Raw genomic sequence first — 10,928 nt, 5'->3', positions numbered from 1 at the left:
TGTGCCGTTGTTTTTGTTTTTATTAATGCTGTTTATATCAAGTGACAGTTCTGAACAGAACCCAGCTTCCTGAGTCCGGCTGCTGTACGCTAAAAGAATGGCTGAAAGGGAAATTAAAATTACTGTGAAATGAAATGGGTGAAGTCATTCAGAGTGGTTTGGTGTGAAATGATTTCACTGTAGAGACTCATTTATTTGTGCTAAGTCTGGGGGGGAAGACTTTTTGGGGGCTTTGTTGCTACATGTACCTCTCCACTGTGAATGTACTTACAAAAAATGTTTTAAGCCAAAAAGCTTATTGGAAAATTACTGTAAAACCCACAAAGTTACTACATGAAATGGTTATGAATGTGCTGCCTCACGCCCAAGACGTTGTTTGATGATACTATTCAGAAGGTTTTTGTCCTAAAACAAAACTGTACTGGCTACTACATGTACTGCCAAACAGACCTGTTGGCTAAAAATTAAGATTTTTTAAATGGAAAGAAAAAAGCTGAGCAAAATTGATAGTTTCATTTATTTTGGGCCATGCTGAGTTGAAGATGCGTTTATTAGCTGTTTATAGGAACTCTCAATATGCAGCCCAAAGAGGTGCCAATGCAAGTGAAGGGACCATCATTAAAAAAAACAAACATAGAAACTTTAGGACTGACCAAACAAACATCTTGGTACATTCCTGAAAAAGAAGAAATGCACTGGTGATCTCAGCAACACCAAAAGGCCTAGAAGATAACTACAGTGAATGATCGCAGAAATTTTTCCGACCAAAAAAAAACCTTCACATGGTCAAGTCAAGGATATTCTAGAGGAGTCTGGCATATCATTGTTAAAGTCTACAATCAAGAGACTTATGAATGTAAATACAGAGGGTTTACCACAAGATGCAAACCACGGCCAAACTTCCCAGTTCTTGAACAAGATTCTTTGGGCAGATGAAACCAAGATTAACTTCTGCCAGAATGATGGGAGGAGAAGAGAATGGAGAAGGAAAGGAAGGGCCTATGATCTGAAGCATGCCACATCATCTGTGAAACATGGTGGAGGTAGTGTTACAGCATGGGCATTTATGGCTGCCAGTGGACCTGGGTCAGTGGTGTTTATTGATGATGTGACTGTTGATAGAAGTAGCAGGATGAATTCTGAACGTACGGAGTTACACTTGCTGCTCAGATTCAGTCACATGCTGATAGGACGGCCCTTCACAGTACAGATGGATAATGACCCAAAACTACAACGAAAGCACGAAAGAGCTTCTTAAGGCAAAGAAACTGAGTATTCTTTTCACGTACTTCAGGGAGCGACTGACGGTGGCTGCCGTAAAGGCCTGGCAAAGCATCTCAGCCATTGGTGATGCCCATGGGTTCCAGACTTCAGGCAGACACTGACTGCAAAGGGTTTGCATCCAAGTATTAATAAAAATCCTTGTTATTTGTAACTGTTAGTTTGTCCAATTACTTTTGAGCCTGTACAATGGCTGTACCTGCTGAAAAAATCCAGAACCATCGTGTTGCTGTTGGTTCCTGAAGGTTTTGTAATGTGTTTCGGCTTTTTTTAATAGGGTTGGTATCACAATGTAAAGGATATTAGAGGTTTAACAGATGACTAATGGGTGATTTTAAATGCATGTGATGGTTTCCTAATGGGATCTGAAGGTGGTCTCTATTGGAAGCCACTGAGCCAATTCCCATTAGAAAGGAAAGCTATCAGGTTTGAATCCTAATGGATCTTTTTCAGCAGGGAAGTTCCGCAATATTTCTGTTAAACCCTTGGATTAAAGCTGCAATTCTGCACTTAATTCGGACCCTGACTGCCTCGTTTCAAGTCCACTGATTATGTACAGGGCAAAATGATAAACTGTCACTGTTCAGTTACTTACACGCCTGACTATAGGTGGGCCTAGCATCGGCGGCGGGCACTGACTCTTCCACACCAGCAGGTGGCAGAGTGCGTATGCGCTTGTAGTCTACCTCTGAAAGGGAGCGGGCCGCAACCAAAACAAGACTAAGTCCTTTTCCCTACATGAGGAGAAAACTCTGCTGAAGAGCTCAGATAAACCATCAGGACTGAAACCCAGCTGTAGCCGCCCTGCGAGCTGAAACAGGACCATGTCCGTTGTTTTTGTCCCAAAGCGGCAGCGCGGGAAAGCTCAGATCAACCAAGAAACCATCCAGAGAGTGAGATCAGCCGCGGATCCTCCTTTAAACAGTTAACTTAACGTTACATTCAGCAGACTAAACGCTTAACACGCTGCTTTCCTTTCAGCTTCTGGACGAGAACGACCAGCTGGTGAGATGTATAACGGAGTACATGCAAAAAGGCAGAGCGACGGAATGCGTGCAGTAAGTAAGCCGCTAAATCACAGGCTTCGTTTCCGCCTGAGGCGCCAGAATGTAACTCTGCACCATTTAAGGTGGAACGGAAAAATTCGAACAAAAAAAAACTGCCGAATATGAGGCCAATTTCAGCCTCGACGGATCAGGTTTACGCTGTGGTACAGTCGCGGTCTAAAAACTACATTTCCCATAAAGCTCCGCTCGCTTAGGCAGCGTTAGCGGTTTGCTAAGCTGTGCTCTGGCTTATGTTACACGACTGTACCACTGTTGATTCAGTTCGGTATATTTAGCCAGCTTAAGTTCCAAAATACTGTATTTAGTTGAGTGAAAGCAGGATTTCTGTTGGCTCTGCCGTTTAGTAAGCTAACTGGCTGTGTATTTGTATGGCTCCAACACCCGGATGAAACTGCGGTATCTGATTCGTTCGCTGTCCCAGCGACGGTCTTTGGTATATGTAGTCCAAAATGAACTACAAAAAATAAAAGTCCTAGTTCGAGTTCTTTGCTTGCGGTCACTCGGTTTTTTGTTATGCATAATGCATTTTATTAACGTTATACTGTTTAAGAAACGTTTCTTCAGCTTATTCCTCCATAATAGACTGCTGGTCAGTGCCATTTGAAGTGGGCAGGCTCGGGACTGAATGTATCTGGGAAGCATTAGGTAATGTTTGTGTATGTACGTCGTAGTTGTACATGCATATGCAGTTATGTGTCATTTTTACGTTTCCCCAGAAAGCTGGAACAGACTTAAGATCTTTTTAGCCTGTTATGTAAACCATTGCAGGTGAATTCCACTGACTTTTCAAAATGTCTGTACTATTAAAAGGTTAAGATATAAGCAAGGTTATTCAGAGTGGTTTGGTGTGAAATGCTCTGTTCTTGAGAAACTTACAGAGTAAACTATTCACAGTGGTGGTGACAGGAACCAGACACCTGAAGAGTTTGTCTTCAAAATTGGCATCCCAATAAGTTTTTAAATGGAATGGTTATGAATATGCTGCCTGCTGCCTGAGACCTTGTTTTACCATAGTTTCGAAATCCATTCAGGTGTTGAGTGGCAGAATAGTCCCCAAAGAAAACTGATTATGTTCACTACATTCCATATAAAAACCCAGAAGACTCTGTAGGTTCACTGGTGGGTTTAGATAGTAAATAAAATGTCTATATTTGTGTTGTAGTCATGGCGACCCCTGGTTCCTATCACCACCACTGTAAAGACATCTGAGTCTCTACAATCAACCATTTGGCACCAAACCACTCTAAGCTGGGCTTCCTGAGAGAATATTAGTACAAAGATGATCTTAACACTAAGATACTTCTGGGAAACTCAGCCCAGAATGATGGTTTACATCTTACTGACTGAATTATGCAGAAATTCTGAACAATCTCCTTTAAACCCACTGTACTAAATGCATGTTAGCCGTCTTTCTATGAGTCACTTCGTTATTCTCATCTTTGCTTTCAGATACCAGCAGATCCTTCACAGAAACATTGTTTATTTAGGAACGATAGCTGATGCCAGCCCTGATTTGCCTGACGCCACAACGGTGAGTCCACCAAAAACCTACAACGATCTTGATCTGGTTAGTTGTGAAATCCTGTTTGGTGTCCCGCGTGACGTCATGTCACAATGCCAGTTTGTCTTTCTCTCCAGGCTCCTTGTGAAGAGGCAGCAACACCAAATGGTACCGCAGAGAATTCAGAACCACCGACTCAAAGCAGCTGACGAATGTATCCGCTTAAAGACTTCGTACTGTGTACAGCGTTTCATATCTATTTATTACTGTTATGTTGAATAAAAAAAAAAGTCCTACTTTTCCTCAGTGTGTTACTTGAGAACCAGGTGAACAGGTGAGAGGCCTTAAAAAGAGAGCATCTGAACATGTTTCTATTATATTTATTTATTTTTTTTGCATTGCTGGTACACTTGGAAATATTCAGTTGCCAGCTCTAGTGAACGATAAGCAACATAAGCCAAGCAAACCCCCTTCATGTCGTCGATCAGTGTGATGTCTTCTGTCGTATTAATCCAAACTGTTTTTAATAATTCTTGAAAGCCACTAGTAAACCATTTTTTTTGACACAGTTGATAAATGCTAAACTGAATGTTTACAGTCCAAGGTCGTTGTTGTCGTCTTTTTTTTTGTTTTGTTTTTTTTTAAAAGGCTGCAAGTTTGGGCGAGAACACAGACAAAGCAAACAACCCCTACGTTTTGATTGTGCAAAGCACAGAACTATAAAAAGATATATTTATATACAGCAAACGATTCTCTGTAAACATGGTAAGTATGTTAGTTTTTCAGAAAACATGGTCATATCATAAATACAGGCAACATTGGCATCCGCAAACATCACAAAAAGTTAACATTCTGGGCCGTTTCAAAGCAGCCCACAGCCATAAACCGAAAAGGTACGGGCTCAAAAAAAACAAACAAAAACCCAAACACCCCAATCTTATAAACGTTTTTAGTGTTGGTAATGGCGTATTTGGTAACCTTTTGTAGATATAACACATATATTTCAACTCTGTAGAAAAGAAAAATGTGCTTTTCACATCTTGGGAAAAATAATGTTTTACTTAATATGCCTATATTATGTTAACATATACAGTAAATGGTATAACATGTAAGAAAATAGAAAAATAAGATTAATACTGTCAATATTTGTACAAGAAATATATTGTATTTTAAAGGAACAAGATGTTATGTTTGTTTTTAGTGTTAGTGTCATTCTGAAAAAAAAATAGCCAATCAAAAAACAAACAAAAACAAAAAAAAACATGAAAACGTTGACTTTTTCCCCAGGGGGCATTTCATAGCAGGTTACTAGAACTCCCAGACTCCGTTTTCTTACATCAAGCACCATTCACCCTACGAACAACGCTTTGGTTGAAGGAAAAAAAAAAAAATGCAAGTGCTATAATATCAACATGGCACATAGTTTACTGCTAATGTTTTTATACTTTTTTTATTATTATTTCTTTAAACTTTGTCAGATGTTGAAAAAGTAGTGTATTTCTTTTCAAATTACACATTTGCTATGGTTACTAGTTTCTGCCGAGCCTGCTCAAAGCTTCTTCATAAAAAGAAGTAAATTATATTTATTTTTTTTCTTCCGAGTCATTTACAAGCTATGGAACAGTAGCTGGGAGCTGTGGTCTAGGTGATCCGACACGAGATTTGGCAGTTACAGCTTTTTACGACACAGTATAGTCATGGGCGGCGTCTCGTTAGCGGCCCAGGCCTCTGGATGGTTAAACAGCCATGCACGTCACCCAGTCCACCCCCGAGGAACACGCCGAGTCGGATAAGTCGCCTGCCTTCCGCAGCCAGGCCGAAGGAACCTAGAATCTGGAATTCTTAACGTTAAATTCTATTATTACTATTTTTTTTAATTCCAGAACTGGAATTTTACAGAATTCCAGACTGCTGAGCGGAGTGTTCAGTCGAGCTGTGGAGTGGAAGCTCAAGCCACAACTTGTACTAGCTGCTAGGAAGCATGAATCATGCACTGGAACGGCGCGAATGGCAGTTAGGACGATTCCGTCGTAGCCGGGGGAGGAACTCGCGATCTAACGAATACAAAATTGCCACAACGTTCAATACAAATTTTGCCTATAAAAACCACACTCGTCTAAAGAACTATCAAAATGTACAGGTTGGTAGTCAGTAAAGGTCGAGAAGAACGTCTCGGCTACAGTTTTGTACTAGGCCCAAGAGCCAAACAGTGAGATGGCGCCCACCTGACCTCGTACGTTAGTCCTGTCCAGCTTCGAACCCTTCAGCTGGAGTGACTAACATGGCTCCTTGGCAGATGGGCTTGTTTAATCAATTTGCTCTGCAGCATCCCACATTTTGAACGCGCCCCTAGCACTGTCCGCTGCCAACATTGGTTCCAACCTTGGCATACCGAAATGGCCACCCTTAATTGTTGATCTAGGACCAGTCTAAAGCCTACGCGGTCCTAATCTTGCACTATTACACTCGAAACGTAATCCCTGGACCTACAACAGCGATTACAAGGCAACTTGCAGCAGTACTAGGCCGGCTCAGTACTGGTGCAGGTACGACGGCCGGTGTTCGGGTTTCAGCGGGAAGTTTTTGAAGCCTTTGCTGAGCGCTTTGTGCTGCGAGGCTTGCTGCTGCTGCTGCTGCTGCTGCTGCTGCTGCTGTTGCTGCTGGGCGAAAGGGAAGCCAGAGGAGAGGCCGCTGGAAGGAGTGCAGTCGTTGGCTGTCGACCACACGGGGGATTGCAGTATTTGCATGGAGTCACTCCACTGGCTGGAAGGGATGGTCATCTGATAGAGGGAAGAGCTGGGATTGGGCATCGTGTTCGAGTGGGAGGAGTGCTGCCACGGCGCCTTCGGGGGCCATGTTTTAGTTTTGCTATCCTGTAATGCAAAGGAAGAGAGCGTGAGGATTCATTTGATAGTAACCGAAGAACAAAGATGAAGGATATCCGGAAGTACACTCGATTTCCTATTTCCTCCCAGTTTTGGGTTTTAGTGTGAAAATCTAAATTACTGACATGTAAAGAGGAAACATAACTCATGTGCTGTACTTCTACCAACCGGCTTTGATTTGCCACACGAGCAGATGCATTTCAACATTTCAAAACCAGTAGAAAACCAGTAATAAAGTGGTTCAGAAGCATTTTCCGACAGGGTTAGGATGATATTCGATTCCACTTCAGCTCTGACCAGCTGAAATTTGCCCTGAATGTTTGACTCAAACCCTTTAAAGTCAGCCTGCAAATCAAAACAGACCTTTTCTAAGTTTGTTAGTTCATGTCGCATCACATAACAGAGATGAGTCCAGATTTCTCGAGTATTCGAATAAGAACCATAAGAAGTCCGAAGTGGGGAAGTGAAGATCCTACGTTTTACATTATGGTCAGCGTTTATCTGTTTAGTCCAAAGAAAGAAGCATAGAAAACGTACTGCAGCCATCAAAAGGCTACCGCGTACCAGACGAGAACCTCCGTGCTGCACAGCAGAACGTACGACGTGCAGCTACAGCACATAGGAAAAGCAGTTAAAAGATTAACATTAAGCTCGAGCTCGTTCTCCACTACTACTTTAATGGAACATAACTTTCAACATCGTTTAGTGAATTTGCTGTTTGGTGTCAACCAACTTCACAAACTCCCTGTTTTAGCTGAGGTGAACACATAAGTAGAATTTGTTTATTTTGAAGAATGGACACCTTTCTCTTCAATTCACGGCTCACGGAGGATTTGTGCTACATGTTTAGTATCATACAGTAATAGAGAGACGCCGAGTGGTGTTACTGTTCTGCTCGCTGTCTCCCGACACGTCCAGTGTGAAGGAGCCAGTAGCCTTAAGATTCCCATACTTTTTTCTAGGAATGCCTTATAAAACTTAATATTAAATGTAATGGAAAAGCCCATCCCTATTAGGGAAATGGGGAAAATGAACACAATAACAGCTCATGAACTGCCTTTAGATGAGTCAGACTACTAAGAATCAACCCATGTGCTGTGTATAAGACATCACACCCACAACTAACTGGCATTTAGTAATGTAACGTAACCCATTACATTCAGCGTTTAAGATTCAAGCCAGAAAAAAGCAGATATGCTGATTTTCCCGGTTAAAGAAAAAATTATCATATATCAATTTATAGAAATCAATTGCTATTTAAACTGCAGTCACAATATTGGTTAAAAAAAAAAAATCACAATTAGCCTTTTTCTTCAAATCAACATCCAGTAGTGGGCAGCGTAACAAAATATTAAGCAACAATATAAAGTTTTGTCTCCCCCTCTCACCACACCCCACCCATCAGGGACAGAAAGCGCACAGCTACCTCAGAGACCCTCCCTGATGACGCGTTTCACTCAGAGATACGTCAAGGTTTGGAAAGAAGCACATTATTTCCCATTCACCTTGACTTCGAATGAGGGAGTGTGAAGGCTGGACTCATTACCTGGTTATTGTCATCGCTGGTGTGATGGAGAGGAGGAGAGGGCAGCGTACACACTTCCTGCTCACCACAGCTGTGCTTCCTACACACAAGGACAATAACAGTTTAATGGTTTAAAACATGTTGTGCTTTTACAAGTAATATCAACAAACCTATGTGGGCAGATTATCTGTTATTACATTTCAGACTTTTTCCGACACACAAAAGGCTGATAATCACAAATCACTTTATATGTGCAGACGTATGCAAAAGTTTGAACGCGTCGCCCCCAAATTACATCTTGAACAAAATTAAATATGGCATTTTCTGCACATTTTAAAGCACAATTTTATTTATTTGCTAAGTTTAACATATTGGAAAAATTAAAAAATATAATATATGATATTATGACCCCCCGTTGTAACGTTCCTGAAGTATGTCGGCTGCTGTCTGCTTTTTTGTGTCCATGTTGTCATACGTGCAGGTCTGCGACTGGCCACACAGGGGCGCTTTTCAGTATACGCGGTTGTTGAGCCACAACCTGGAGAGACGTCTCTCTCCCCTCTGATGTGACCTGAAAATACACCTATCTAGACCAGACAGGCATGACTCGACACTCTTCGCTTCTCTTGCTTTGTTAAATTTGTGCGATCATTGTCGGCGCTTGTGAAATCCACAGATTCTGTTAGACCTTGTGAAACTACATTTCTGAGGAAACTTGGGGTGAAGTGCCATTTTCTGGCTGGTGTTTGGTCTGGAGCGGGCGTGGGGACAGAGCCCACTCATTTTATATTGCTGTCTCACCCTAGACCGGGTCATAACAATGTGCCATAACTTTTATTTAATTCCCCATACATGATTACTGGTAGATTACTGTTGTTTGCTCTACTATATACACTTATGTATATAGCTTGCCCCTACATAGTCTGTATGTTGATGCTATATTGTGTATTGTCTGCAAATAATATGTAAATTGTCTGCATATATTACTTGTCCATATATAGTCTGCATATTGCCTGTATACTGTCTGTAAATAATATATACATTGTCTGTATATTGCATGAACACTACAGAAACACCAAATTCCTTGTGTGTAACATACTTGGCCAATAAATCCGATTCTCATTTTACAGAGGCCACATTTTATACCTCCCCCTCAAAATATGCTGAGTAACTATACATTAAAATGTGCAGAAGTGTGTTCTCTGGACCTGTTCACTTATTTTTACTTAGAATTTCAACAATAAATATGTGAAAAACAGAGAAGCCCAAGCTTCTGTAAATACAGTTGTAATGTCCAGGCCTTCACTGTCATGGGGACTTTTTACCGTCTTGGTTTCACTGCTGCTACCAGGTCAGGGCCGGAGAACATGGAGAACAGGCTGTCCCCATTGGCTGAAGAGGTCTCGTCACTCGAGCTGGCCGAGTCCCCCTGATTGGCTGACCAGGTACTGTTCACCGCCTCCCTGCCCACAGAAAGGGAAACCTCAGTAAAACTAACATTTCAAAACATACTTTCTAAACAGTCTAATAAAAACGTCTGATCGCTTCATTTGGAAACCACGAAGTACACGGCACTTCAGAAGCATTTCTCGCCAGGGGGGAAATATTAAAATGTGACATTTTGAAGATGTTTTCACTTATAAAATGTTTCAAAACTGACACCAGGAGGAACAAATGTGAAGAGACCACAGCGGCCTCAGAGTGTCATCAGTATGGCTGTGATTGGACTCTCTGGCTGTCGCTCACCCTTCACTGTAGTACTCTGGGTGGGACCAGGTTCTGTGCTGGTCGTCGGGGAGTGGCCAGTTGCTGCGGGCGTTGCTAGGGCGACGGACATGCTGCGCCTGCCGCTTCTGCTGCATGGCCTGGTTGACCCCAGCAACATAACGTGCAAACTCCGGATCTGAGCCAACTGAGAGAGAGAGAGAGAGAGAGAGAGAGAGAGAGAGAGAGAGAGAGAGAGAGAGAGAGATGAAAGGAAAAAGAGAACAGGGGTGTAAATCTGTGACCTCAGAGATTTGATTTGATTATGATTTTTGTCTGATTCAGTGCGTGAAACTAAATTATTTTGGGATGATTCAGACAAAAACAATACACAGAGGCTTTTAACATCTATTTACATCTGTAAACAGCCAAAGGGCTCCCACTCATGGCCACAAAATGAGCACATACTTTATATCCATTATTAAAATGAATCAGTTCTAAAATTATTTTAATTTTATCATTATTCTAATCAATTCTAACCTTCCCAAATCCATGCACACTAGTTTCCAGTTTCCACCTTCAGATCTACAGACAGAGGGCATCAAGGAGTGATTGAAAGGGAGAGCGAGAGAGAGAGAGAGAGGGGAATTCAGTCGGGCATGCTCAGCTCTTTTTGAGCTGCCGTGTTTAGCCCTGAAGCTCAGTCTCTTTATCCAGACTGCCCAGCACAGCACAAACGCACAATGGAGCCGTCAAACACACAAAGACCTGCACTGCAATAATGAGAGCTCTGCTAAAGCACTATAAAAACAGTGAACACGCACAACCGTACCCATGTCCGACTGTAAAGAGATCAGACACCGACTTAGACCGTAAACATTACACACTCATTTCTTACCATACGGACACACATTCCTCTTAACTGTACACAAACACACAACACTCGATGTGAAAACACGTCACTG

The 10,928-nt window shown here is 41.9% G+C and overlaps 2 protein-coding genes across 4 annotated transcripts in view; one reads left to right on the top strand and one right to left on the bottom strand.

Annotated features, from left to right (window-relative positions):
* Positions 1–1,943: 1,943 nt before the first annotated feature.
* ss18l2 (ss18, like 2) lies at positions 1,944–5,240 on the top strand. The gene is made up of 4 exons (XM_036584605.1): positions 1,944–2,174; positions 2,263–2,339; positions 3,798–3,879; positions 3,987–5,240. The coding sequence occupies exons 1-4, from the start codon at positions 2,106–2,108 to the stop codon at positions 4,056–4,058; spliced, it is 300 nt and encodes a 99-aa protein (XP_036440498.1). The 5' UTR covers positions 1,944–2,105; the 3' UTR covers positions 4,059–5,240.
* Positions 5,241–5,920: 680 nt separating this feature from the next.
* LOC118817723 (granule associated Rac and RHOG effector protein 1-like) overlaps positions 5,921–10,928 on the bottom strand; it is a 76,974-nt gene continuing 71,966 nt past the window's right edge. For all 3 annotated transcript variants that reach the window (XM_036584601.1, XM_036584603.1, XM_036584604.1), the window contains 4 exons: positions 10,006–10,171; positions 9,585–9,722; positions 8,281–8,359; positions 5,921–6,722 (listed from right to left, as the gene is read on the bottom strand). In XM_036584601.1, the coding sequence (XP_036440494.1) occupies positions 6,381–6,722; positions 8,281–8,359; positions 9,585–9,722; positions 10,006–10,171 (725 nt within the window). In that variant the 3' untranslated portion in view covers positions 5,921–6,380. The remainder of the gene's footprint in view (positions 6,723–8,280; positions 8,360–9,584; positions 9,723–10,005; positions 10,172–10,928) is intronic.

Source organism: Colossoma macropomum, unplaced genomic scaffold, assembly GCF_904425465.1.
Source record: "Colossoma macropomum unplaced genomic scaffold, Colossoma_macropomum, whole genome shotgun sequence".
NCBI classification, from domain to species: Eukaryota; Metazoa; Chordata; class Actinopteri; order Characiformes; family Serrasalmidae; genus Colossoma; species Colossoma macropomum.
The sequence above is the reverse complement of the archived record's forward strand: the minus strand, read 5'-3'. Positions and strand labels throughout refer to the sequence as shown.